The sequence below is a fragment of the Crotalus tigris genome, unplaced genomic scaffold (assembly GCF_016545835.1).
Source record: "Crotalus tigris isolate CLP2741 ecotype Arizona unplaced genomic scaffold, ASM1654583v1 scf7180000021444.432893, whole genome shotgun sequence".
Lineage (NCBI taxonomy): Eukaryota > Metazoa > Chordata > Lepidosauria > Squamata > Viperidae > Crotalus > Crotalus tigris.
The window spans coordinates 348,432-375,791 of record NW_024098514.1 but is presented as its reverse complement, the minus strand read 5'-3'; the positions used below and the strand labels follow the sequence as shown (position 1 = coordinate 375,791).

The 27,360-nt window shown below is 51.0% G+C and overlaps 2 protein-coding genes across 6 annotated transcripts in view; both read right to left on the bottom strand.

Annotated features, from left to right (window-relative positions):
• Nucleotides 1–336: 336 nt before the first annotated feature.
• On the bottom strand, nt 337–15,679 carry PLEKHO1 (pleckstrin homology domain containing O1). Of its 2 annotated transcripts, XM_039318561.1 has the most exons (7): nt 11,429–11,508; nt 11,108–11,255; nt 8,820–8,960; nt 7,802–7,906; nt 7,257–7,361; nt 6,468–6,569; nt 337–6,039 (listed from the first exon to the last, which is right to left on the bottom strand). In XM_039318561.1, the coding sequence occupies exons 6-7, from the start codon at nt 6,474–6,476 to the stop codon at nt 5,284–5,286; spliced, it is 765 nt and encodes a 254-aa protein (XP_039174495.1). In that variant the 5' UTR covers nt 6,477–6,569; nt 7,257–7,361; nt 7,802–7,906; nt 8,820–8,960; nt 11,108–11,255; nt 11,429–11,508; the 3' UTR covers nt 337–5,283. The 2 variants fall into 2 exon arrangements, with proteins under 2 accessions (XP_039174495.1, XP_039174494.1); XM_039318560.1 differs by lacking the exons at nt 7,257–7,361; nt 11,108–11,255 and adding an exon at nt 12,369–15,679 and having other exon boundaries at nt 11,429–11,575.
• A 635-nt stretch (nt 15,680–16,314) lies between these two features.
• VPS45 (vacuolar protein sorting 45 homolog) overlaps nt 16,315–27,360 on the bottom strand; it is a 52,399-nt gene continuing 41,353 nt past the window's right edge. For 3 of the 4 annotated variants that reach the window (XM_039318595.1, XM_039318594.1, XM_039318592.1), the window contains 14 exons: nt 26,437–26,571; nt 26,088–26,148; nt 24,896–24,975; nt 24,612–24,680; nt 23,462–23,599; nt 23,214–23,324; nt 22,889–23,023; nt 22,261–22,374; nt 21,869–22,036; nt 20,880–21,038; nt 20,626–20,733; nt 20,269–20,390; nt 19,294–19,425; nt 16,315–16,768 (listed from right to left, as the gene is read on the bottom strand). In XM_039318595.1, the coding sequence (XP_039174529.1) occupies nt 16,675–16,768; nt 19,294–19,425; nt 20,269–20,390; nt 20,626–20,733; nt 20,880–21,038; nt 21,869–22,036; nt 22,261–22,374; nt 22,889–23,023; nt 23,214–23,324; nt 23,462–23,599; nt 24,612–24,680; nt 24,896–24,975; nt 26,088–26,148; nt 26,437–26,556 (1,611 nt within the window). In that variant the 5' untranslated portion in view covers nt 26,557–26,571 and the 3' untranslated portion in view covers nt 16,315–16,674. Of the gene's footprint in view, nt 16,769–19,293; nt 19,426–20,268; nt 20,391–20,625; nt 20,734–20,879; nt 21,039–21,868; nt 22,037–22,260; nt 22,375–22,888; nt 23,024–23,213; nt 23,325–23,461; nt 23,600–24,611; nt 24,681–24,895; nt 24,976–26,087; nt 26,149–26,436; nt 26,572–26,703; nt 27,078–27,360 lie in introns of those variants that run through there. The other variant, XM_039318591.1, reaches the window with a different exon arrangement.

The window sequence follows — 27,360 nt, the reverse complement described above, 5'->3', positions numbered from 1 at the left end:
TTTGTATTAGGACTGTATCCCTTTGGGCAGGTTGAGAGCAATCCCACTTTTAATTAAAACACACACGCGCATTTGTGGATTTTATCAGAATGTTTCCACCAGATCAGGTGGATTTCTCCACTGCAAAGATCACTCTGCCATTTGGGAGTATCTTCGCCATCCCCTGCCCTACTCAAAATTAAGAAGAAAAACAGATTTGCTAATATTCAGCTCAATTCTTTGACATTTTCTGTGCTGCTACCCAAACAAATGAAGGCCCCACAGGACACCCCCCCCTTCCTTGAGAATTTAAGCTAGCTGTAACCTGTAGCTGAAAAGACACCTAAAAATACACTGTTTAAAAACATTCAGTGGTTTTATTTTCATCTTTAGCACAGCCTTAAATATCAAATCAGGTAAACAAGAACAGCAGCAAGCTGGAGCAACATGCTGCCCAGACAGCACGTGGGACTTTTTAAAAAAAGATTTCACATAAAAATCAGTGCAGAGTTAGGCTTCCTTGGACGAGGCAGGTGCTGAGGACAGCGGAGAAGAAACAGACACCAGAACCCAAGTCAGAATCTAAATGCAAGAAGTATGTCACAAGAGTCAACTCGGGAAATTAAGGGAGGTTTTGACTTTTAGGTAAGTTAAAAAAAAAAAAAAGAAAGAAAGAAACTCAAAGAGGAGACATGACATATACAACTCCACAGATAGCCAAGAGAGAACAACCTTGCTAAAAGTAACAAGCTGAGAAACTAAAGAGTGGCCCATCCATGCAATGCATAATTAGCAAAGGGTACTGACTGGCAGAAGGTTCAGTCACCGCCACTAGCCGGGTTGCATTAAGAAAGGATCTGGACAAAGGCAGGGCAGCTTCTAGCAGCAGCAGCAGCAACGGATGGAACGTCCATGTGCCACAGCAGAAGAGCTGCGGGGAAGAGACTTGGACTGGAAGTGCCATGCTTGGAGCCAGAGCAAGGGACCAGCCTGGCAGAGGCCAAGCCAAGGGATGGACCTCCGGCTATGGGCTCCTTGGGGGAGGCATCCTTCAGCTCCTGCTCTGCTCGAGAAACCCTGAAACTGGCCCTTAGTTACACACGGATTATCATCCAAATTTTCCAGAGCAGAAGAAAGTTCTCTGCCAACAGTGTTCACTGGTGTCCCAACAGCTTCTGTAGCCCTATAAGAAAGGAAGCTCACCACAGATGCAGAAAGGAGACCAAAAGCCTCTAGTCGAGATTCCATGTCAGTTCTCAGGAAAAAAAAGCCTTTTACAGGTTTTAATAGGCTTGTACATGCAAGCTATGGTGCCCAGGAGGAGAGAGCGAAGGAAGGAAAACTATTTTATTAAGCAGTTTGCATAGATTTTTTTTTAAAAAATAAATTAGCTTCTTAGCATCCACAATTTTTTTTGAAACAAATGAAAAAGGGAAGGGGAAAAGAAGTAGGTGATACTAACGTGTTTTCCCTTGTATTGTGCTCTCTGCCTCAGTATAAGTACATTAGTAAATGCTTAAGACACTGATAGATATCATAGAATTTCACAGTTCTGGGGCTGGAAGCAACATTTAACTATTTGCCCCAATCCAATAGTGCACACAGTTTTATGCAGGTTGCACTGGTGGGCTTTTGCCTGGGGATTGCATATGCATTGGGGTCACGGCACATGCATTGCTGACTTTTGCAGGAGACACATACAGTTGTTACAATCCACCCACAGCCACAGCTGCGTAGATCTTGTCTGGGAAAGGAATGGCTCTCAAAGGTCTCACTCTGCTTTGTCACCCCTTTTCCCCGTAGGGAACACAAGCTGCTCCTCCCAATTTCCTCACTTCCTCTCACTCCCATTCAAGGCTTCAGTGGCAGCAGTCCGCTGCTCCTAAGCTGTGGCCGTGCGTATGGGATTGCTGCTGGACTGATTCTCGACACGGAAGCACACGCCAATGCCCAGCCAATAATTGCCACAGGACACTCTGCATAGGGACTCCCAAAATGCAATAATAATTAGCTTGGACCCCGGAAAGTTGGAGGAGGAATGAAATGTAGCTGGAATCTAGAACTTGTTTTCCCACTTATGGTCACATAACAAATCCCAAAGAAAAAGGAAACATAAGTAAATTACTTACAAGCAGCAACATAATCAAGGTTATCAAATTAGGGCTGCCATAATCCAGAGCAGCACAGGATGGCAGCAAGATGCTAATTTCCCATCTCTCTCTGCTGCCATCTAGCGGTTTCCAGATATCTGCAGTTCAGGTAGGTCTTCCCCAGAAATAAAAAAGATTGACCCTGGTGCTTTGAGATCAGATGCACAAAACCTGTGCATTTCTCCCTGTTCAAGCCCAGCCCTGAATTCTCTGAAAACGGGTGAGGCTGTGCAGCAAAGAAAACAGAGTGTTACTCCGAACTGCGGGTTACCTAATCTACGTGTGGGAGGAAAAATCCCTGAGGAGGAGAGAGGAAGTCAAACCTTTTGAAAAGGGAATTATTTCCAAGTCAGCTCAGACCTGAAGAAAAGAACTAAAAGGTGTTTCTAGAATAAATCCTGTCCTGGCTAAAATGACAAATCAAAATTATGGAGGTTAAAGGGAAGTGTACCATCCCCAACACTTTCTCTCTCTCTTTCCAGAGCACCAGCGCCCTCTAGATCCAACTTCCTGGCTCGGAGCAGTGACCGTTGTTGTCCAGAGCCCGGGGACGGCGGCGTTCAAGGGGAAGCTGCAAGGGGACCACGCCTGCTCTCCCTACAAATCTGAAGGGAACGAAATACGCCGAGGGCCATACAACAAAAATACACATCAACAACTGTGGTGTCCATTTGCAGCCCTTCAAAAAAAAAAAAAAAAAAAAGGACAAAACCTATGGGCAGCCCTTGGTGTTATTTACTATGGAACAGTGAAAACACATTTTAAAATAAATATTGCAATAATGCCAATTTCATCTCCATCATCCCCAAAACATTATCCCACAATCTGCAGCAAAGAACAGCTGCTTGCACCAATGTGAAATACCGCCTTACAGAGATGTCTTAAACTCCTTCCAACCTAATTAGCTCTCCTTTTTTAATGCCATTTTTTATGTATTTCAATGCTCTGTTCCCCGATGAATAGGTAATATTTTGCTTATAAGCCTATAGACTGAACTATGTATTTGTAGATAGGTAAGGATTACCTTCGTTTGTTTCATTGTTACTTATGGTTTCAACCCTTTCCAGGGAGAAGAGAGGGCAAAGAGAAACTTCTCTTTAGTGGAGCTAATTATTTATTTCCATATTCTCTATTGCCCTAAAACTAACCAGCTTACAAGTTTCTTTTCCCTTTTTAATTTTATTGAGCTACATGCTAATCCTGACTTTTGTGCACCTGCCTTTTACCTGTTACAGAATTAGGATGTGAATCTGACTTCTGAATGTGGTCACTCACTAAGAAAACTCAGAGGGATGTAAAACGAAACCCAAAGGTAATTCCCCCTCCCCCAAAGGCTGTTGTAAGTTTGGAAAAAGAAGAGAAGGGCAAATAAATTTCTCAAACTCTTTTAAAAAGGGGAAGGAGGGCACCTGCGGCCAATTGGAAAATCCTATTGTGAGGCAGAGGTCACCAAAAAAAAGCATCCCTTTCCAATCCCCCTTCTGGAGGGATGATTCTGGAAGACTTGCTTGGGCATCTCTCCCTCTTAAGCCAGAGCAGAAAGTGCCACCCGTGGAAACACCAAGGGTGGGACTCTTCTTCGCCAGTTCCACCAGTGGGGGACCCCAGTAATTCTGCTTAGCAGAGTGCAGAGTGGGGAGCATCCACCAGGACACGAAGGCACCTGATGAGAGGCCACCTGTGCTGAGTCTTCCCTTCCTGACTCTCGGCTGAACCAGCACGAGGCGGACCGAAGCCACGGAGAGGCGATCCCAAGGGGACACTCTGCCTTCTTAAGCAGCGAGCAATGACCACAGAATGGGGAGCGAGATGACTCTGTCACAGGGAAGCACTTTCTATTGTAGGATCTTGCTGGCTGGACAAATCCTGCGGACCCTAACCCTCCTCTCTGCCGTTTCTCTGAACACAGGAAGAGCAGGAGGCACAAGTGAACCAATGGCTCTGACTTCAACCCGAGAGCCCTTTTAACCACCAGTAAATTCTCCACAGGCAAACAGTTTTGCAAGTAAACAGAGAGTAATGGCCACATTCGACATCCTCTTGAGTTCCACCTGTCCAACACAATGTCCACTGTGCTTCAGTATCAGTGATGGAAAAAGGGAACGAAAGAGGGCTGGGTTTACTGGTTGATGTGGCAAGGCCGTTGGCTGATGGAGTATACAGAGCATTGGGGCCAACTCTTCTGATGCCACAGAAGACCTGCTCCTGTCACCAAAACTGAAATGAGATTCAGCTCAAGGGGACAAGATGCAGAGTGTGTGGGGCCAAGACTTCTCCCAAAGGAGCGATGGGTGGCACGGGTGGCCATGGAACGCTTCAGGCTATCTCCTGCTGCACCAAAAAGATAAGAGGCAGGCCTGAAGATGACCTGGATTCACACATTCTGCCGACAAGCAAAACTGCATGACGCCTGTCACACTTTCTAAGCACACGGTGCCTGTTGCTGCTCGTGCGCTGCATCTGAAGGCCAGAAGCAGGGCTGAGGAAAGCAATGGGGCTCAGGGGGCAAAGTCAGATGGAATAAGAAATATCTGCCAAGGACTTAAGGGAAATGATGTTGTGAGGTACCTAAGCTTTAAGCCTGTGGACCAGATAACTGCCTGGGATCAAGGACCAAAGCTGCTTCCCCAGTTCCGGTCAAGAGCAGGGCAGAGCAGCCAGACAAGATCCAGGGAGACCCAGGAGGGACCCTGCTGAGGAGGCCATGTCCCCCTGGAGCCGGAGATGCAACCCACGTCTCCTGGCATTTGAGAGTGTGGTGCACCCGCAGGGCATTTGTACGGGAGGACTTCACTGTTTGGAAGCCATTCTTGGAAAGAGGTTCAGTGAGAAAACCACGGGCCCAAAACAGAACCATGCTGCTTCTGAAAAATTACGCTCCAAGATGCTGTCTCTAAGTTGCTGCACTTCGGACACGAAGGACGTATTGAAATAGGCTGCCTTGAAGTTGGAAGAGAGGAATGGGTGACATTATAAATGTGGGGGAAGTGAGGAAAAAACTGAGTTGGTGAAGAGTAAGGATTGAGTAACAGCCGGAACCCGGGAAGCATCCAGTGCTACAAATGCAAGCGGCACATCCGCTCCCCAATGTCTGCACCCTCCTGCTGGCTGCCCTGCGCCCCGTTTTCCCGAGAGGTCGCCCCACCGCTTGCCTTCACATCAGGCTCCTCCTGCACTGAGGCGGCTGCCGCAGCCCCCCCAGAGGCGTAGGGGGCGAGAGCCGAAGTTGTTGGTAGAGGCGCCTCAGTTCTGTCACCTCCTGCAGCACTTTCTGGGCTTGGCTCCAGTAGGAGGAGGCCTCGCCCAGCAGCCTCTGGATCTCCTGCAAGGCGGCCTCCGAGTCCAGCCTGGGGGAGGGGGAGGCGGGGGCCACAGGAGAGGCGCAGGCGAGCTCCGGTGCCTTTTGCGCCTCTCCCCCGTAGCCCTTCGCTTCCGCCAGCAGGCCCTGCGTCTTCTCCAGCTGCAAGGCTACCAGCTCCTGTATCCTGGCCAGCTGCTCGGGCTCAGGGGAAGCCCCTCGGTCCTTGAGTCCGCTCCTCAGCCACGCCTGGCCAGCTGAGGAAGAGTCCCAGCAGGAGAGGATTTCTTCCATAGAGGCACATTTGTTCTTCTCCAAGGGAGAGAGCTTCTTGGGGACCTGAGGGGTGTACATGGCCCCTTTGCCAAAGGCCTCCCTGTGAGTGGAGAACTTCTCCCCAGTCGTGTCCTTCCTCCGTGGGAGACTGTTTGTCTTGCTCTTCTCCTTGATGGTCTCTGAATCTGAGCGCCTCCGGCCAGGGGTGAAATGAACGGCTGATTTGTCCAGGTCCACCCGGAAACTCTTCTCACAGGTGTCGAGGTCTTCTGGGGAGGCATCCTCCTCCTGGATCAAGTCCAGGGTCAGCATCCCATCAGAGGTTGAGGTAGATGTCTGCAAAGGCAGGAGAAAGGCAGGGGAAATTGGGGGGCGGCGGGCGGAGAGAGAGCATGTGTGAAAAAAACCAAGTCTCCAGGAAGGGTGGAAAGAATCACAGAAAAGGGATTTGGGTAAAAAACTATGTGTTGGTATTAGTTTGCATATCCTGTACAGTCTGTACAGCTCCAGACAGGTATGGTTGAACCCACAGGGCTGGAATGGGGGAAGCTGAGTGGGCAGAAGCGGACATGGGCTTCCCGTGACCCGCCTGGCCTTTGGTGACTCAAAGGGGGCCCGTGAAGAGGAAAGGCGCACCCGGCCCCGCCTGAACTCCTGGGAGAAAAGCAGACTGCGCAGGCAGCTATGAGAAGGGGAAGCAGCAGCAGTTCGGGCAGCTTCGCCGGCTGAATGGGAGCCTGCTCCCTTCCCCCTCCTGCACTCACCACAGCCATTAAGTGGCCTCTGGTCGGAGGCCGCCTGGAGTGCTGGATCTTTGCTCTGTTGCGAGTGGGGTGGGCGAGGAAGCTCTCCTCCTCCACTGTCACCTGAGAAGCCACAGGAACACCGTCAGCAGCCAGAATATGAGGCACACAACACACCTAGCGTAAATGATTCCCCCCTCCCCCGATCCATCAGACTGCAGCTCTCTCTGGCCTCTTCCTTCATTTGGCATTTCTTTGGGAAGTTTTCTTCCTCTGATAGAAGCCCCAGGCTCAAGGAAAAAGCATTTTGCCAGTTCCCTATGTCGGCAAGAAGAAAAATTAAATATATTCCTGAATAAAAGCAGGAATTTGCATCTCCAAACCATATTCTCCCCCATCTAGTTTATCCCCTCTTAAGCCATTTCTGTAAGCTGCCTGGAGCTCCCGCCTGCCTATCCTGGCCCCAGCCTCTTTCTCTCCCCCCCCCCCTTATCTCTCCCTCTTTGGCTTTGCGGCTTTGGAGGACGAGTCCCCAAGCCAGCAGCAGGTCTGGTTTTGTCATTTGAACCACAAGAGAAACAACCAGGAGGGAACATTATCCAGCTTCCCTTCTTCCCGCTCTGGTTTGAACAACCCCTAAAATGATCTCTCTCACCTTACCATGGAAAATCAACCACCCCTTCATTTCTTCTGCTCCTCCTCTACAGACCCAAAAGTGGTCCCTTTTCTAAATTTAAACAAAAAAAAAAAATCTACTCCGTTGCTCTCTATTGTTCCCTCCCCCTTTATTTTCTCTGCGCCCAATTTTACTTTAGATAGGAAACCCTTTGACCATTCACAGATCCGAACGGGGCCTCATACAGCACTGGCACCATCTCCCTGCACCTCTCTCCTCTCTCCTCTCAGTCTGCAGATCTGGCAAGAGGATTAAAAGAAAGGGGAAATCTCTGCCACTCTCCAGTTTTTCTTCTTCTTTCTTTACAGAATAGTGAGACCCAGAATGAACTCAAAAGTTAATAGCGCTCCTAGCCACGTAAGACAGATTACGACAAGCAGGGAGGCCAACTTGGGCCTTCTGCCACCTTTAACCCGGACACTTGAGAATGGAGACTCCACTGCCAGACCCCCTTTCGAGAAAGGTCTGGAACCCCCAACGAATGGGGCTGCGGGCTGAAGAAAAACAATTCTGGGTGAGCCGCACCTGCCACAAACAATTCCCATGACTGACTGCAAGCAAACCCAAAGGGTCGGGGTCTCTCTCTTGAGCTCCTCCTGCTCTGCCCCAGGCGGGGACTCGGAAAGGGCCATGGAGCCTGTGGGTCAGGACAGGCCGATCCAAGTGCCAGACTGCTCACCTCGTCCAAGATGCGGTTTTTGGCCCGGATTATGGCAGAGTTGAGCACATTGATCCAAGACTCCTTTTCTTCGGGGCTCACAGCCAGGAAGACGAGATTGGGTGCCTGAGAGAGAGAGGGAAGCGTCATCGGCAACCAAGGAGAGGCGTACCCGTCTCGCCTGGCCCTGTCCTTCATAAATTCAGTCAAAGGTAACACCTGCAGCTTTGTGTTGAAGGAGGAAACAGTGGCTTCCTCTCAACTGCTGTCTGACGACCCACCTGCAACCGCTTATCCGGCCATCCCCAGAGGCGCTGGGCCTGCAGTGCCCGTGGGCAGTGGGAGCCCAGCAGGTCCAAGGCATCTGTCACGTTTATATCAATATGATGCACACGTAAATAAAACAAAATAGATCTGGGGCACCAGATAGGGAGGCTGCTCTAAGCAAGGACACGGTGGCCTGCAAGACCCAGTGAAAAGACCAGGGATGGGAGGACTGAAACACTCAGCCCACAGACGGTTGGGGGGGGGGTGTTGCTCTGTTCTTGGAGAGGAAGTGGGACCGGCCAGCAGTCGGGTAGTGAGCTCAAGGGGAGCCAGCCGCCTGAAGGTCCCCTTGGGCTGTATCGCTTCACAGCCTAGATGTGAAACTGCTGTGAACAGACAGAAATTGCTGTGATCCCTTCCTAATCAGAGGAAATACTATCCAAATTCCTACTGACAGCCCAAGAAGCAGAAAAAGCAGCCAGGCTGCCTCAGTCTGAATAGCAAACACGGTTGTGGAAGGGAAAGAGAAACCCAGACAGGTTGCAGTTCAGCCCTCGGGTCTGGGATTACGTGCTGCTGCGTCACTCCCTGAAGAAGCTGGCTGAGCCAGGGGCTCCTCTGTTGCTCCCTTCTGCAGGATCTCCAGGGCCTGGAAGGAGAGAGAGGCTTCCCAGGCTGGCCACCCACCTACCCCCAACAGAAGCCAGAGCTCTTGGTACCCCAAGCAGGGGCTTGAATGCTCAGCCGGGAGAGAGGGAGGGAGGGAGCTTACTGTGTTGCCAGGCTCCTTGGAGTGGGCGAGGGAGAACTTGCTATAGTTTTTTTTGCTTCTGCTTTTGGACTTCCTGAGCTCCTCACAGTTCTCGTAATCGTTCAAGTCAAACACCTCCTGGATGTTTTTCTCATCTCTGAGCTGCAGACAGACCACAGATTTACAAGGGCATGTGATGGTATCTAGATTAAAAATGCTTTCACTCACTCACCCACCATATCAAAGATATATGGAGAATTCTAAACACAGCATGAAAACACAACCCCTCCCATTGAATTTTGACAGCCCCTCCAAATCCACAGAACAGCAGGATTTTTTTCTGGGACAAGGGAACAGACGCTACCTGGTTAGCAATAAATCCTACAGATTTGCAACTGGGGGAAAAGAACACACACGCTAATTAACCTAGGAATGGTAAGTGGACAGGAAATCTGAACTGCCTGCCTAGTAAGGTTTAATGGGGTTTGAGCTGGTATCAAGTTTGCATTAACTAAAAGCTTAAAGGAGGACAGTTTTAAGTCACGTGGGCTGCATCACAGACAGCACCACTATCCTGGCGGGGTCCTGCCTCTTCCCGGGCAGGAATGAAGGAGAGGACGTTTCTCCCCAGCGTTATAATTAGTACCAGCACTAAAAACAATGAGCGTTTTTCCCTTTTGTTTTTCAGAGTAAAAGCAAAAATTAAAGCTTCCATTGGGAGCCCATTTTCTAAAGATGTGCTGCACAAAACTCCATGACAGTCCTGCACAGGGCAGCCATCAGGGGGATGAGAGGGGCCACTCCAGGGTGGCCGGGGCAGAATCGGATCCATTCCAGGCTGCACAGAGACCAGCAGGAGCTCAGCCTCTCCCCCCCCTCGCCCCCACCAGCCCCTTTCCGTCTGATGGGCGGCCTGCCTGCTATCCGATGACTTGCAACCGGACCCAGCTTGGCTCATCCCCTGCCTGCATGGTTAATGCTGCCTCCCTTCCCCTACCAGCCAAGCCCTTGTTCGGGTTCAGGGCAAATCTAAGCAATTCTTTTGGCCTCGGCCCGGGCCCAGGAGCTGAGGTTCGGCTTGGGTGGATGGCTGGTTATTGTGAGTACGCTAAATAACAGGTAACAAATTATGTAAGTTAATAATACAGTATTAGCTCATCGCCATCTATTGTCCCACAGGCCGCCCGGCCTCTCCTCCGCCTCCATTGTCTGCTCAGCCCAGCGTGCTTACCTCAAAATGGGAGGCAGCGGGGAGGGGGCAGAGGCCTGTCCATTTCACCCTTGTGTTATTCCTTAAATGTGTGAAGCGGAACAAATGGGAACTGAGAAAAAAAAGCAACTATTTTCTGGGCCTGGGTAAATCTGATGCCAGGAAGGACAGGTCCGAGGAGAAGGATGAAAGCTGAAATAGATCACAAATTGCATCTCTTTCTTACCAGAAGGAAGCAGACTTTGCTTCCTCCTCATCCAGAATTAGGATCAGTGTGAAACTTCCAAGCAATGTTTGAGCACCAAAAGTTTGTATTAGAAAGTGGCTATCGCAAAGAAGAAATAGCAACACAAACCTGACATCAGAGAACAAGTTTTTAAGCAACAGACATTCGGGGACACTCGTTTTAATAAGAGCCAGTGGAAAAACAATTTGCATGTAACACGTACTTTGCCCCAAAGCCACCGAACGGAGAAATCCTAAAAACAAATATGCAAAATTCACCTCAGGCTTCCCGAATGCCAGAAAAGGGAGATATGAAGACAGGAGGCCCATCCCTGTTGGTCAACTGCCATGGAAACCCTCCCAGCCTTGAGGAGGAGGAGTAGAGAAACCAGGTTCCTCTGGCAGCTGAGATAGGCTATTGGCCTTGTTCAAAGATCTGCGAGTTCATTTCAAGGGAGCTTGTTGAGGGATCTGGGATTCTTGGCCAAAACCCACCTGGGTTTGCAACCTATAAAGGCATGGCTGTTTCTGCAAGCAGGCATCCTGACCCTGTTTGCAGCAGCACAGCCCCAGAGTTGGCAATCAGAACAACCCCCTGCCCCCAAATAGTGTCCAAAACCCTACACAGAGGCAGGGATGGCCTCCTAGATGCTGACCACAAGCCAGTCAGTTCAGATAGGAAGCAAAGTTCGGACTTCACGGAGGAGAAAGCCACTGACCGATCCAAGCCCTTCCTCCTCTCTGTGGGACTGGCTCCATCAACAGTCCCCTAGATTGTGGGCCTCCCACAAAACACCTTCCCAGGGAGGGCAGTCCATTGCTGGGACTGCCACCCATCCCCCCTTGACCCCAACCTCTCTCCCCCCCATCTCACCACATCTCCTTGCAGGCTCCAGCCTGGGCCACAAGACCTGAACCCCAGGAATGAGCTCCTGGCAGGTTCTGACCAGATCAGGGTCAAAGGAGCATTTTGCCAGTGAATTTGAAGTCAAGCTTTCAGGGCAATGAAAAGGCAGCCCCTCCTGCAGGAAAGTGAAGCCCAGCTGACGGTCTCTCTTCCAGCTCAACTTCCTCTTTCACCCACCAACTAGAATTGCAGAATTCAGCCACCCAAACTGCTGGGGGGGGGGGGGAGGAAAGAAAGCAAAGGAAAGGCTTGTCTAAAGAAGCAGAATGTGAGCAACCTCTTACCAACCTCCTTCTCCGAGATGTAAAGTTGGTCACCCTTCAGCACCACAAACCGATTTTTCCAAATCTCCCGAAAAATGCCTTTCCCACAGAATTTTCGGACCCAGCCCACCTTCTCAGGCTGCAGCAGTTGCTGGTTCCCCTCCTGGAACCCCTGCAGTCCAAAAAGAAGGGGAGCAAAGGATGGCGGGGGGGGGGGGGAGCAAGTGGGAGAGGAGAAAGGCAGGAGAGAAGCGGTTAAGGGGAGGGGATGTCGTCTCTGGCCTGCCCCCTGCTAGCAGCCTTCCCCTGGCCCAGAACATCGCTGGCCCTGGCCCTTCCCCAAAGCACCTGGGACTCTAGCAACAGCACACACAGATCACCCTAACACAGTGCATTGGTTTTTTTTTTTTTAAAAAAAAAAACACTACCACAATTACAAAGCAGATGAAATGATGCAAGGTGAATAAATAAATAGAATCAAAACAATGCTGCCACCTGCTTTATATAAAGAAGTAGGCTGGAATCAATCTGGTCTTGGCCCAATCAGCATTTAATAATTGCAATGATAGAGCCTTCTCCTTGAGAAATTCAGACTAAAACCGTATCTTTCACAAGGCAAATGTTTTCCATTTTCACTCTCTCTACATTTCTAATCACACTCTCTTCATCTAGGGAAGGGAAATACATGGAGGAGGGTTTTTAAATTAATGCAAACAGAGCTTTAATAATGGAGATCCTACATTTGGGGACGGCATCCATCGCTTGAAAGGCTGAACAATCAGAAAGCAAAGACAAGCGGATTTTGGGGTGGGGGAACGAAGGGATGGCTGGAAAGTTGGAACAAGACTGGCTCACCCTGAGGGCCCCCATCGCCCACAGACCCAACAGAGAAAGTGGACAATAACAATGCCAGGAAAAGGCCCCCGGGGGAGAGGGGGCTACCCAGAAAGCAGAAAAGGACTCACCCGTTTAGCCGAATTGGTTTTTTTCATCATTCCTCAATGCAGCTGTCCAGAGGAGGAAAGGGAAGGGGGAGAGAGGGTATGTGGGAGGGGGGGCAGGGTCTTTGCCGGGCAGAGAATTGAAGATCTGTGCAGTTATTGGGAAGGGGGAATCTCTCCTCCTTAAGGGAAGCACAAAGGAGCTCCCATGACCTGGAGGCAGAATTTGCCTCTGTGATGCCCACACATATTTGCAGGCAGAGGGACCCCCAGAAACCCCCTCCCCTGCTCCGTCTCTCCCTCCTCCTCCTCCTCCTCCTTTCTCTCGCCTGGGCATGGAAGGAAAGGGTTCTTCTGGGCTCCACAGCACCATCTAGCCGTGACGTTTCCACAAGGAAAGAGGCAAATGAAGCTGGGAGGGAGGGACGGAGGGAGGAGACCCTTTCTTCTTTGTTTGAGTCAGTTGGCTGGGAAGAGAGGAGAAGTCAGGGAGGAACGAAGCAGGATCAGGAAGGCTGAAGGAACCCCCCCCCCACACACACACACCTCCCCGGGACACACACAAGGCAGGCAAAGCAACACAGGCACAGACACGCTTGTTTTGTACAGTCCTTCCTGAAATAGGTTTACGCTCCTCCAGCGACCTGGCACAGCTCTGGGAGAAGACCAGGGTCCTGCTGAGAGAAATACTTCCATTTGGTGAACTTGGTTAGGCGCCCCAAGCTGTGGCACCCAACCAAAGTCTTCAGCGGGCAACAGGATCCATAAAGTGACAAAGGCGAAGAGAGAATGAAGCCGCATACAAAGGACACTGGGACTCCAGCGGGCCTCGGAGAAGATGGCAGCCCACTGCTCTCAACATGGTGCCAAAGGCCCCGGGAGCCCAAGAGGCAGGCAGCCGCTGGTGGGGCTTCAGGAGTGCTGAGTGAAGTGCCGGGCGGTTCGGTTATGTAAAGTGAGAGAAGATCCTCCAGACAGGGCTGGCTGTTGGCACGACTCAAAGAGGAACCGGCAGCAGGGGCACCTTGACACGTGGAAGTTCACTCCCTTCCAGACCTGCCTGGGCAGACGGGCACAGACCCCGTAGCCAGGACCTGCGCCACCCCCCCCCCCCGGGGTCTCCCACCAAACACCCTCTCCCCAAGCAAAGCATCTTGGACTCACTTCCAGCTTAGCATGATTTACCAAAATGGCAAAGGACTCTCTTTGTTCCACGTCTGCTGCCAACATTTCCCACCGTGGCTGACTTATTTTAGCCGTTCGTTCATTGTATCTTGCCTGCCAATGCCCAGGCCGACAGCTGGCTGGGTGCAGCTAGCAGGCTCAACGTTTCTGAGTGGCAATTATTGTGGTGATTCTCCAACGGGTCATTGCCTCATTGCGTATCTGAGCCAGAGGGCCAGCACTACCTGGCAGGCCTGGAGGAACACAGGCCGGGTGCTGTTTTTCCCCACATCCACATCCTCCCTCTTCCTCTCTGTCACACACACACACACACAGTGTCACAGATCTAGAGAAAGCCTTGTCACACCACTCTCAGCCACACTGAAACCCAGTGGAGAAACTGAGGTCAGGGAGAGCTAGATCCGATTCAGAGCAGGATGGCAACCATCTTCAGTTATTTTGGTAAGAAGCACAAAGAAGCCTTGCTTGCTTGCCTGACGACGCAGCTTGGGGGAAGTGTCTGGGGAGCTGCCATGTGTCCGTGAGGTCCAGGCTCCAGGCTCACCAGCTATTTACCTGCAACGGCGTCCCTCCCAGAGTCCTGGCGTAGACACAGCAGCCGCTCTTGTGCCTTTTCTCCTGGCAGGACTTGCGCTCCAGAGGCGTCCCTGGGAGGGCAGAGTGACAACCGCAGAGGTTCACATCTACCCTGGAACAAGGCCCTGTGAGCGTGCACCATGGCTGGAGTCCTTGTCCCAGCCATTATTATACGTAAGGAAGAAGACACAGACCAGGGTTGCCTGCGGACGGAAGATGCACAAAGGAGAGTCCCACCGCACTGCTAACCCCTGGGCACAAGTGGGCTGCCAGCGAGACCACCCATTGCTGAGTGGGAAAGAGCTTCGGTGAACCGTCGGTGGAAAGGCCAGGTGCCTCGTCTCAAGTGGTGGCAGCACAGTCCTGCGCAAGCAGAGAGTACACCGTGGAACACGGGCCGGGACAAAAAGATGGAGTGGCAAAACATGGGAGGTTTAGTTCTCAGTCATGTGACCAAAAGAAAGGGCTTACTTATTTATTTAAATTATTCGTAAGCAACCAAATTCTGGGCAGCTTGCAACAGGAATAAAAGGCAATTCAGGTATTTGTGACTTGCAACCGTTCATTTAGTGACGGTTCAAAAGGCACTGAAACAAATGACATTTTTCACACTTAACGACTGTTGCGGCAACTGTCTTACTTAGCAACAAAAATTTTGGGCTCCATTGTGGTCGTACATCGAGGACCACCTGTAAAAGCCCAAAAGGAGAATCCTGTTTCTTGCCTCCGGTCCCTCCAAGAAAGCCTCCTCCGGCCTGGGGGAAAGAGCTGCCTCTCGACTGTCTGCCAGAGGGGTTTCCCACAGTCCCTGGGCCGGCCGTGGACAAGGAGGCTTTGGGGCCAGGGGCCTTTTCTGATCCTTGGGGACAGAGACCCCACAGAAGACCTGGCAGCACCTCCTCCTCCCTTCCCTCCAGGTCTCCGTTCCCGGCCAAGAAGGGTCTAACTTGAAAACAAGCTGCTTAATTAGGTCTAATCATTAACACTCAAAATTCCACTTCTGATTACAGCTAATCAAAAAAGAAGAAATGTTGCATCAGAGAGAGAACCTAACCTGCTCAGACTGGGAGTTGGGCCCACGAGGGGAAGAACAGGACTCCTTGAGGCCGAGTGATTTCCTTCCCGCCATCTTGTCTTCCTGCAGCGAGCATCCTAGGGCAGCTCCCACAGAAGCCCTCGCAGGAAAAATCGGGTCTTAGCCACAAATAAGCCACATTGATGGCTTCTTCTTCTCAAATCTATTAGTCTCAGGAGGTGGGTGTTTCACCCACACACTCAACGACCAATAGTTAACAAGAATTCTGGTTTAAGCTTTGGCCCCCGGAGCGGGACCCCAGCGCCCCTCAGTGCTGGCTCTCCTGGAAGTTCCAGTCCAAGGACAGCAGAAGGGCCAACTTCACCACCTGAAGCATCGGACTGACCAGGGGCCAAGTACTGGGAATGCTTAAAAACCCTCCAAGGCACCTGTCAACGCTGCTAATATTGAATATTCTTGCTTTGACAATATATGCAGAACTGTCTGGTATGTTTAGAGTTAAATCAGGTGACAGGGAAAGGGGAGGAGAATATAAGGAAAGGGGGGGGGGGAGAAAGGAAGTGAATCTTTGCCCTCCAAGTTAATTGGAAGATGTGAACCATGACCCCAAAATAGGGGAGGGGAAATGCCTGGAATGTTATGTGCAAAGGAAGGGAAATTCAGATCTTAGCACTTCCACAATGCCATGCTGACATCTCTGTAACGCTAATAAAGGCTTTTTAGGTTAAATAAATGCCTGAAAGTTCTTTGAAATGTTTCGTTAATCAGACACATGACAGCACCCTGCTGATGCCAGAACTAACGCAAGGGAAGTACAAATTAAAGGGGAGCATGAAATAGAAGCCTGCAAGCTTCTAATCGCCCCACACAGGAACATGCAGAACTTAGAGAAATAGGAGCAAATTGGAAATACAAAGAAGTATGTAAAAATTCAGCCCTGCAGTTGAGAGGGTGCCAAGAATATTCTGGGCCCTCCACAGCAAGCTGCACTGTGCTCTTTAGCAGGTCAGATGAAGCCACGGGGCAGAAGAGCTCCATCCCCCCACGGCCCCCCACCCTCTGAGGTCTTCAGGAGGCCTCAACAGTCGCAACCCCATTCTCTGGCCCATCGGCCAGCCTGCAGCGCTTCCAGAGAAAGCCACTTGTTTAAAAAAGAAGCCCAGATGGTCTCTCTCTCTGCCATAAAAGCACAGCGTCCTTTTATTGGAGTTCATGGGGGACTCAGCCCAGGAGGCAAACAACAGGCAGAGAAGTGACCCTGAAAGGGAGACCCGAACAGCAGACTGTGCAGTCTTCTAAAGAAGCAATTGGGAAGGCTCCTACGCATTCCTGTGCAACTCTTCAAAAAATTATCTAAAGGAGAGTGAAGGGGGGGGGAGAGAGAGAGGGAGGGAGAGAGAAGAACCATAGCCTCCATCCCATCTGCGCTGGCTGGCTATGGTACGTGAAGGGAAACCTGAAGGTGGCCTTCTGCAGCACGTTGGACAGATTTCGATCTGAGATGGCTAGGAAGGAGCCAATGGCAGTGCTGCCTCAGTTCAGCCGCCTGGCTGCAGCCTGGGCCATCCCCTGCGAACTCTCTGTGCCCCGTCCTCGAAAGCCAGCAGCAGACACTTCTTCCAGGAAACTGGGGGAAGACCGAAACACACCAAGGAAGAATTAAAAGAAAAGGAGCGTTTCTCACCGGCTGTCTCCAAAGGCCAATGTCTGGGCTGGGCCAAGTGAGCAGGATTTGGGTCAGAGAGGGCACACGGGGCCAAAGGCAAGTAGACCGAAAGCAGGAATGAGGAGGGTTTTGCACTGAAGCCGAGAACCAAGGAAGGAAGGTAGGACTTGCCAAAGGGGACACAGACCAGGCTCTTCCGGGTCCTTCCCCTCATCTGGGGACTCCGCATGGTGCAGAGTGAGCACACCAGACTTGGGTAGAGGGACAAGGAGCAGAGGAAGGAGGGAGGGAGGGAGGGCGAAGGGTTTGCTCCTTCTCTGCTCCTGTGAACGTGAGAAGAGCCCCAGTTTCTACCTGCTATTCTCTCCAGGACAAAGCCAGGAAGTCCCTTTGCTCCCCCCCCCCTGCCCACCTCTTTCTCCCCACCATTCTCATTCCTCAGGAAACTCCCCCTGAAAATGTCTCATCAGGAAGCAAAGGTCAAACCCACCAGGGACCTTTGCCCTGAAAGCAGCAGAGGCCACCGCTGACCTCAGCTGCTTTTCACCAACTTCTACCACTTTCAATCAGCTGGTTGTGTTGCAGGGCAATTTTTCACACCCAAGTCACTCCTGTGATTCAAAAGCACACCCAAGCTCAAAAGCTGCCTGCTGACTTCTGAGAGTTCAAAGGAGCTTTGCTTCTGGGGTTGTTGTAGGGCTATGTGGTAGGGAGGTGAACGTCTCCCACACCTGCGGATTCACAGAATTCAGGTGACTTAATTGTAAAAAAAAAAACCCCACGCACTCACACTCACACGGGTGCGTGTGTGTCTGCAGGCTTGTACGTGTACTTAAGCGGGAACTGAAGAAGCTGCTGCCCAGGCAACAGGGTTTCTGCTACCAAACTCAAGACCTTCCCTTCCCCCCTCGCCTCTTATAACTTGCTGAACCGATTTCTGCCCTGAGCTGGAAACTTGACAGAGTGACCTTCTCTAGGAGATGGATCGGCTGCCTCAAAGAGGTGTGAATACAGAAGCTGGTAAGATATGCGCTGAGAGGAACATTTGTTTAAAGCCTGCGGTTACACACCGGGGAGATATCAGAAAGAAAAAACAGTTACTGCAAGAGGACCGAAGGTTTGCCTCCCAGAAGGACTAGAGCAGGTGAAAAGGCAGGCAGGCAAAAACGGTTTATTCTACGTGCTGAAGCAATGGGCTACGAATCCCATCATTCCTTGAAAGGGTGATGGTGACGATTTAAATCCACCTACTGTGCCTTAACCCAACTCCCACCACTAATACTTTAGTTCTGGTGAACGAGAACCACTCTGGGCCTTCTGATTTAACTTGCTCGATTAGAGTTCTGGGGTTCTCTGGATGGTTCGTGCCATCAACCCTGCAAGGGGGGGAGGCAGCTAAAGGAACTATTTTGGAGATCCTGGGACTTTCCTCACCTTCGTTATTGTCTCGGGAGGGAAGGGGGGTGTCTGTTGGTTTGGGGACTAAGATTAACCAGGCGGCAAGAACACACAGCTGGTCCAGAGGCAATCACTGGGCTCCACCTAACCGGTCCTGCACTGGTCACTACCTTTAAACCCCACTCACCCCCCCCCCCACGTTCCCCAGCAAGTCCCCTGCTGAACATTTTGCACTTAGGCCAACGTCTGCCATCCACACATTGCCATTACAGCCCTGCTCTTGAAATCTTAAAAACAAAGGTGGTCTTTCGAAGTACTGTGCCACGGAAAGGTAACTGAGGGCCACTGATTCAGTCCCCAGCAGTTGGGAAACAGCCCCTTTTTGGAATCCTGGCCTATTCCTTGGTCCCCAAGATCACCAGACGAGATCTGGATAAATGAGCCTGGGAGCCCCACCTTTTAAAAACAGGAGACTGTTCATTAGGGGCTCTTCTGCAAGGAAAACATCTCCCAGGAGCCATGAAAGTAACCCTGTTGTGGAGGAGTGCCTGAAGAAGCTCTAAAAGGCCCCTCCTCCCTCTGAGACAGGCCTTTCCTTCTTCCAGGAGCTGCCCTTTCCGAGGGAAGGAGAAACAGGCGTCAAAGGGGGGGGGGGAGGCCACTTCTTCTCTGTGGAGCCACACCTCCTGGAAGGAGGAGGAACGGCTATGGTGGGCTGCCTGCTGGCCATCCGACTTGTGGGGCAACGAACACCCTGGGAAAAGGCCGAGTCTGCCTTTCCATCCGGGAACTCTCCACAGAGAAGTCAGCTACAAACCCCACCCCCAACCCTTCCGTAGGATTCGGCGTGATGCCCCTGGAAGCCGCAGGTGGGGAAAATCAGGTGAAACCCAGCAGCGCCTCTTCTCAGAACCGAGTGCCAGAAGGCAGCGCCCGCCCACAAGTGAATCTGGAGCAGAACTACTCAACTCTGGTAAAGCCCTTGCACCCCTTCCCCCCCCCCCAGAAATCCGGGGCAGTGAAAACTAGAGCTTTGCCAGCGTTCACTGATTAAGGGAAAGGACGGCTCTGCCCCACCTTCAACTCACCTCCTTGTGTTGTGCACCGTTGTCCCCCCCAGCACGATCCGGACACCAGGGGTGGTGCGGTTCAGGTTGTACACCGTCAGCGCCTCCTCATAAGTTGCCCCACCAATGATGAAGACGATAATGTCTTGTGGCCTGCAACGAACACGGAGAGAGAGCTCAGAAAAGGGCAGAAAGGGGACAAGTGGCTGCCCTCTTAGCTGGTGAGCACCACCCTGACCCAAGAAACTCCTTTGGAAGAATTGGCCCACTGGCGGTTCCCGTTCTGGAAGCTTCTCTTGCAGCTGCATGACCTCTTGCCCTCTGACCAGGCAAGGCTTGGTGGACAAAGCCATCTTTGCAGAGGCTTGCCTGTCAGCGTTTGCACAGAGCTGCTTTTAAAGGCCGCTACTTGGGAAATGCTGTTCGTTTAGGGCCGGGCCAGGCTTTGCCTCCAACACTGCCGAAATATATATGCGGTTCCAAGCAAAGCCGTACCTTGTAAATTTAATACTATAAAATGATATAATTCTAATTTTGTCAGCCACTTTAATGTCTCCGTAGTTATGGTTCCTAACGGTCCAATAATTATGGGGAGGGGGAAATTTTCCAATTTATTCCGTAACCTTGGTATTTCAGTTTTCAAAAAGCAGTATTTTACAATCCATGAGAGGGCTCCACAATCCCTCCTGTCCCAAACTAAGGTGGACTCATCTCCTTAGCCCGCGCTTCCTCCATTCAGGCTTCCCTCCTGCAAGACAGGCAGGGAGGAGAGATGGGTGTTGTAGTCCCTCACATCGAGAGAATGCCACGGTTCTAGCAACAGCATCTCAATTAAGGAACCATTAACATTTCATACCTTAAAAAAACCTCAATGATCATTGCAAATACTGAATTCAATACCTGCCCTATCGAATTTGGCCCTCCGGAGAGTCTAAATCAACCCTGTATGAGCAAAAGGATTTCCCCTCCCCTCCCCAAACACCTGATGTCTGTTACCTGTCACGTAGGCTGCTAGGGCCCAGATATGGATACTGGTTGTCTTTCAGTTTACCCTTGATGAGCTGATCCAGAGTCTCATGCAACAAAGGTTGGTGCTGCGTGTACACATTCTCAACCCCCTAATCAGGAGGAGACATTTAGAATGAAAAGAGGGAATTCAGCCCCCATCTCAGGGGCTGATGAAATTCACTGCATTTTTGCATTTTCATATACAAACATAATCCTTCTTCACTGCATATTTATTGCACAGGCATCCATTTCACTTGGCTCTTTCGTAAGCCACCCCCATGCCGAGTAAGAACGCAACTATAACTATAATACAGATATAGCTAAGAATTACAGAAAGAAAAATACCTTCAGCCCTTTGAGGAACTGTTTGGTAATGGCCATTGCATCCTTTGGGCCGAAGAGGTCACTTGATTGAACCCATTTCCCTCCGTATTCGGTAATGGCAGGCACCAGCTATTCAAGAAGGGGGGGGGAGGGGAGGATCACTTTTAAGGCTTGAATACGGCCTGCAGGTTTCCACAGAGATTTCAAGAAGCTACTGACTTTAGCCAAACCCAGAACCACCAAATCCAGCAAGCTTCCTCCCTTAGGCCGTTTACCTTGCGAAGCCTCTCGGAAACACCCCGGTTCTTGAGATCCAGCATGAGGCCTGGAAGGCTGTTGCTGCCGTGTCGCTCGTAACGGAGGGCGTAGAGCATCACCAGCCGGACAGCATCCAGCTCGGTCACCCTGGGGTTCTGCAGGAGGCGTCGAATGCTCTATGGAGTGAGAAGAGGGCTGCCGCTCTCAAGACTGCCCAGGACCTTAAGCAGAGCAGGGAGGCCGCGTCTCAAGAAGATAAGCTATAATTTTTCCTATTCCTCAGAAATTTCCAGTGAATATGTAACAACGAGTCAATCTTCCAATAAAATTTAGATAGACTCCGATTAACAAAATAGAATTCTAAGGAGAAATATATGTTACATGAATTATTTCTATAGTTATATCTGATAAGATATTTACGAGTAGAGATATAAATATACAAACTGCACTGAAATGTAAAAAAAAAGAAATGATGAAATTAAACACCCTGCCTGTCCACCGATTTGTGCGATGCTGGCAACGGCACTATTTTCAGGCAAGACCAATTTCTGTTCTTAAAACCATCCCCAAAGGCAGCGGCTACGGCAGCTGCGATATAAAACTCAGTATCAATGGCACCAACCCTTCTGCTACGAAGGGCACCAGCCAGCCAGTCGCAGCCTTCGACATCCCAAAGGGAAGGGAGGGAAACCGGAGGATCTGCAGCAGGGGAAGGCAGGGCCTGGAGACCCGGAGCCCTCCAATCTTCCCACTTGCTGAGCCTTGACCGGTGAGGGCGATTCAGGCAGAGGAGAACACCATCAGGATACGTTTCTCTCACCCCTGAATGACCACGGTGGGACCCAGTGAAAAGAGCCCCTTCCCATTCGTGGCTAACACATATTGGCTTATCGTGACAAGGGAGCACCCGGACTTCCCTTGGAGCGCGGGAAGCAGCAGCAGCAGCACGGGAGTGTCAAGCCTATGGCCTAACCTTTGGCGTGCGTTAACAGGGCCCCAGAGGTACCTGCAGAGCTCCGGAGTGGTCATTCTGACAGGACAGTTCCTGCTCGGCCTCAGACACCTCCAGCAAGTTCCTCTCGCTCACCAGCCTGGACAGCTCCCCCACCACCGTCACGTGCTTGGAGACGGTGCCAGACATCTTCTTGAACTGGGGATAGTTCTCCACAAAGGCCTGGAAGGGGAAGGGAGAGCTTTGGGGAAGGCTCCTGGCTGACCAGGCAAAGGTCTCTTCTGAGCCAACTCGTCATGGGAACTCCTGCATTGAGAGCAGGCTTCACCCCCTCCCCCCGGCCTCAACTCTCAGGTGCGAGCAGCTGCCCACCCTCCTGTGCCCACAGGTGAGCAAGCAGGGCTACACTGTGGGGGGGGGATGTCCCACCCGCCCCTTCGCTTAACCTTCATGTCTGCAATCGATTCTAGTTTCTGCTGCTCTTTGGGTTTCTTCCTCTGGAAATCCTCCATCAGGTTCTTGATATTGCTGCCAATTTCCGCAAAGTTCAGGTACATGTTCTGAGGAGAGGCGAAGGGAACCATTTGAAGAGGGGGAGGGAGACCCCAGAGGCCCAACCCCTCACAGGTTGGGAAAGCTGCAGAGAGCCCAGCCATCTCCCACCCCAGCTGCCACAAAAGAGTATTGCAATCGGTCAGCTGGCTCTCAGGAGAGGCTGGGCCACTCGCTCTTGGACAAAAGGACTGGAAGCCCCTAATTAAAAGCGCTTTCCGTGCGGCCAGCAATTGTATGTTGAGGCGATCTGACATTTGGCCAAAGTTGGCTGATTGTACACATCGCAGTAAGCAATGGTTTGTTAAATCACTGGCTGGACTCAGGCTCCGAACAACCATATTAAGGGTGATGCATAAATCCAGCTATTGGATGAATAGACCAGGGTCCAACTCACGGCTCTGGCAGAGCCAATCATCCAAGTTTTAATCCGAAGCCTCAACTGGTGGCAGGGGAAACAGAACCCGGTGGCGGAACTGGAATCCAAAATCCGAAATGCAGATTTGCAGCCCAACTTCTTACACTGGCATAAAACTCATCATTCTCAGCAGACAAGACCACCTCCCGGAGGTCTTTGCTGATGCCTGGGACCCGTGAGAGATCAATGCGATTGTTGTTAATTCCCAGCAGTTCGTGAACCATGGCTTGGTACGTCCACTAGACAGAGAGGGAGAAAAGCGGAGAGACGGCAGTCGTTTCTCCTGAGGTGCTGTTTGAGGAATACACACACACACACACACACACACACACACACACACACACACACACCCCATTGCCCTGAAGACTCCAACCGTGGTGGCACAGCTGGCCCTTCAAAGCCTCTGCAGCTCTTGAGGTGGCCACTCACCTGGTTCAGAAGCGGAGTGATGGCGTCGTCTGAGCGGTCCAGGAGCAGCAGCAGCGGAGGGACCTCGGTGCGACGGAAGTCAAAGAGCTCGTACTCTTTCGTGATCACTTGCTGTTTGGGGCAAAAGGGGTCCCTCCGTTAAAGGGGGCAGCCGCCCAGAAGGCCAGTGCTCTAAAGGCCCAGAGAGAAGCGGTCTGAATGCCAAAGGCTTTGGGGGTCTCCTAAATACGGAGAACATAAAGCCACACCTTGACGCCTTCAGCCAGCCTCTTAGCCAAGTCAGAGGAGAGCTGGTAACGAATCATGGGGCACTTCTTCAGGGAAAGAAGCAAGGCGGTGAGGCCCTGAGCAGTCCTGCACAAATGGGCTGGGTCCCAGTTGCGGCCCTGGAAACACAAAACGGCCAACAGTTGCAAAACAGCTGCCCAGGCTCGGCCCCAAGCAAGTATTGGGAGAGAGCGCTTTAAGTGCAGACTAATGGGGTGGAGGGGCAAGGTCCACACTGCAGGCATTTCCCCCCTCCCAAGCTGAAACACCAGTCCAACGGCAATTTGGAAGGGAGTTTTCCTTTCCAAAATAAAATTCTCTTTGGCTCAACTTCAGCTATTAGGTTGTCACTCTGCTCTTGGATTTAAGCTTCAGGTAAAGACGGCGTGGATGCAAGCTTTGACTTCCAGAAAAAAGAAGTCTTCCTCAATGTCCCTGTCACATCACTGTAGTGTATACAAAAAAGCATTTAAGCTGCAGGATGGGAAGAAACCACTGAAGGTTGGTTACACTTTTCATTTTTGGTTAGGACCAGGGTTGGGGAAAGTTGCCCAATAAAGAAAAACAGGATTTTTTGTTTTATGAGGCATCCCATTCTTATCCCATGGACCAACTACCTCACTATCAGGTTTTAATTAAACCTATAAGATTAGTCATATATTAAAAACTAACCATCGATCACACCATTTTGGTTAGATTCCTGTCAGAGACAATGGCAGCAAAGGAGAAATATGCAAAGCTAGAGAATTTAACCAAATCCTAAATACATTTAAATATATCTTAATATCCTTAAATCACAAAATAATCATTCATCAGTGAGCCATAAGGCAGGCAAGATAGGAGCAGTGTTAACAACGTTTTTTATGCTCCTATAAAGATCATTTTGTTACCTAAATAGAACTGCTTCATATTCCCACTGAAGAAAGTCCATCGCTCGTGCCTTAACATCTCTTGAAGCACCTAAGAGCCATGGAAGCTAAAACTGGCAGAAAGCCACCCAAAGTCTTTAGGAAGTGCAATATTCAGCAAGCTCTCAATTATCTTTCTGCCCAGTCAGCCCAAAGACTCAGAGATGCTCCTGAAAGGCGGTGGCACTGGAAGTTCTCTCCCCCACATTCCTGGACCACGTACCTGACAGCAGACGGGGAGGTTGAGAGAAAACACATGTGGATTCACAGCGATGTAATCTCCATAGAATTCCTACCAAAAGAAAAGTAGAAAGGATCCACCACCGTGCTAGCAACAAACTGGTTATGACTCAGTCAAATCCCTGAAAGCAGATAGCGGTAGGCCTGACCTTCTGCACAACCAGCACATTTGTTTAAAAGCCTTTGTCCGATTGTGGGTTTGGTTCTCTGCTTCTAAAATACCTCCTCAACTCACAAAAGCGAGTGTGGGGTCTGGGCAGCACATACCTGCACTTCAGCCACCACTTCCTGCTCGTCAGCTTCTGCCAAAGACTTGACGTCACTCTTACTGATCACATTGCTGAAATCTGAAATGATAGCTTGATAAGCAGCCAGCAGAGAAGAACAGCCTTTTGAAAGTTCACCAAAATGTTGCAGTGCAAAAAGAACAAAGAGAGGGATGAGTGCAGGCAAAAAGCAGGGACTGTTTCCTAGCCCTGCTTGGCAAAAGCAGATCACCTGACTTGCAGACCTCAGACACAACACATCAGTAAACTATCATTTAACCAACCGTTGCAATTCAAAATCAGACCATGTATATTGTCGTTTGGGTATCCCTTTTCTAGTCTTTTTATAGGGAGTTTACTTTTTATAGAGATTTCTCTGGTCTTTTTATACAGATTTAAACCAACCTATCAATAGACTCTGGGCAAGAACATAACCAAAGTAAAAAAAATAACAGAACTACCTATTCCAAGGGCTCCCTGGGTGAATACTGGATGTTTTATGGCCATTTAGGCCAAAAGCCCCTGGAGGAGTCAATGTGGCCACTTAAGCCGAAAGTGACTCCTAGAAGCTGAGCTTTGTTGCAGGCTCAGGCTGGGTACTTGGAGTGTATCATTTATTCACGTAGACAGACTCCTTTCTCGCATAGAGAAAATTTAATCTGGGCTATCAAAACCCAACTGAAGTTCAAATTAAGAAAAAGATATCAAGACTATCCAGCACCTGAAGGCAGGACAAACAGCAACGGATTGAAACTAACCAAAGAGAGAAGCAACCTAGAACTAAGGAGAAATTTTCTGACAGTGAGAACAATTAACCAGTGGAACAACCTGCCTCCAGAAGCTGTGAATGCTCCAACACTGGAAGCTTTTAAGAAGAGACTGGGCAGCCATTTGTCTGAAATGGTACAGGGTTTCCTGCCTGAGCAGGGGGTTGGACTAGATGACCTCCAAAAACGGTACAGGGTTTCCTGCCTGAGCAGGGGGTTGGACTAGATGACCTCCAAGGACCCTTCCCACTTTATTTTTTATTATTAGTGCGCAGCTGGGCAGTGAGGTCAGCTGCGCACTCAATGTACACTTGAAGCATTCACTAAATTGAATACTTTGTACACAAACCCCCAGTCCTGCCATAAGTTATACATGAGAGAACAAAATACAGGAAGGAAATATTGGCAAAGGCCTGGTGTACTCACAAATAAAATAAGAGCTGTATTTGGGTCTCCGCAACTCCTGGATAAGATACCCAACATTTTCCTAAGGTAGAAACAAATCCAAAAAGAAAAAAGTGGAAAGATCAGCAAACTAGCAGCAAACCGGTTAAGTAGAAAGTATAATTGATTTTATTCAGGAAAAATCTACCCAGAGGACCACATACCCCTTCTGGGCATGCAAAGTATCTGACAGCACCACAAAGGGACGCTGCTCTGGCACCCTGGCAGAAGGAGCCCCCCCCCCCCGCTGCACTTTGGGGAGCAGAGTCACGTCGAATGACAGAAGCCCCCCAGCGACACGGCCTCCGGAGCGGGGAGCGGGAAGGCTCACCTTGGTGGGCCGGAGGAAGCAGATGGCTTTCAGGTGCTTCATGCTCTCCCGGCTGGCCGAATCGATGCGCTCAAAGAGGTAGACCTCCTTCTGCAGAATCTCCGACTGCGTATACACCATGCTCACGATGCTGGTCTAGGGCAAGCGAGTCAGGGCTCGCTCAGCTCGGCGGGGAGGCTTTGGGGCGCTACGAAACGCCCCCGCCCCCCGCCTCCCCCCCCCTCGCCGCGCTCCTTCTCCCTCCCGCGCCCACCCCCCGCGGCTCACCGTCTCCCTGTCCATCAGCAGGACCTTCATGCCGGCCCCGCTGTCGCCGATCATCCGGGAGACGTACTGCTTCACCGCCAGCACCACGTTCATCCTGCCGGCCCCCCTCGGAACCCTCCGCGCCTCCGCTTTCCTAGCGCGGGGAAGAGCCCGACCCGCACTCCCGCTCTGCCTGCCGCCGGCCTGGGAGCGGCAGCCTCGCCCCGCCTTAAGCGGCTCAAACTACAGCCCCCAGCAGCCTCCTCGCCGGGCCGGAGCGCGCCTGCGCCGGCTTAAGCCAGACGCGCGGCTTCGGCTTCTCCTTGGCCCGGCTGCGCTTTTCACCCGGGGGGGGGCAGCCCCGCCCCGCTGAGCTCCCGGCGCCTGCCGCCAGAGGGCGCCGCGAGGCCGCAGCAGCCCCCCCCCCCGCTGGAAGGTTGAGAAGAAATGCTACTTCTCGCTTCCCTGTGAAGGCATTTGGGGGGAGGGAGGGGGGTGTATGTGTGTGGCATCCAAGAGGTGGGGGGGGGGGTTTGCAGTCTCTCTCTCTCTCATTCTGGGACAAGTATCTGATCAGGCACTTGCCAGTCCTTCTGCCTCAGCCACAACAAAGTGCAAACAACTCTTTTCCTATTGATCTGTGCAAATGACTGATAAGCTGCCAAGAAGACTTTTTCA

Coding starts and splice junctions, on each gene's coding strand:
- PLEKHO1 (XM_039318560.1), bottom strand. CDS start 12,398: ATGATGAAAAAAACCAATTCGGCTAAACGG. Junction 11,576..12,368: donor AAACCAATTCGGCTAAACGG/GTGAGTCCTTTT, acceptor TTTGGACTGCAG/GGGTTCCAGGAGGGGAACCA. Junction 6,040..6,467: donor GAGGCCACTTAATGGCTGTG/GTGAGTGCAGGA, acceptor CTGCCTTTGCAG/ACATCTACCTCAACCTCTGA.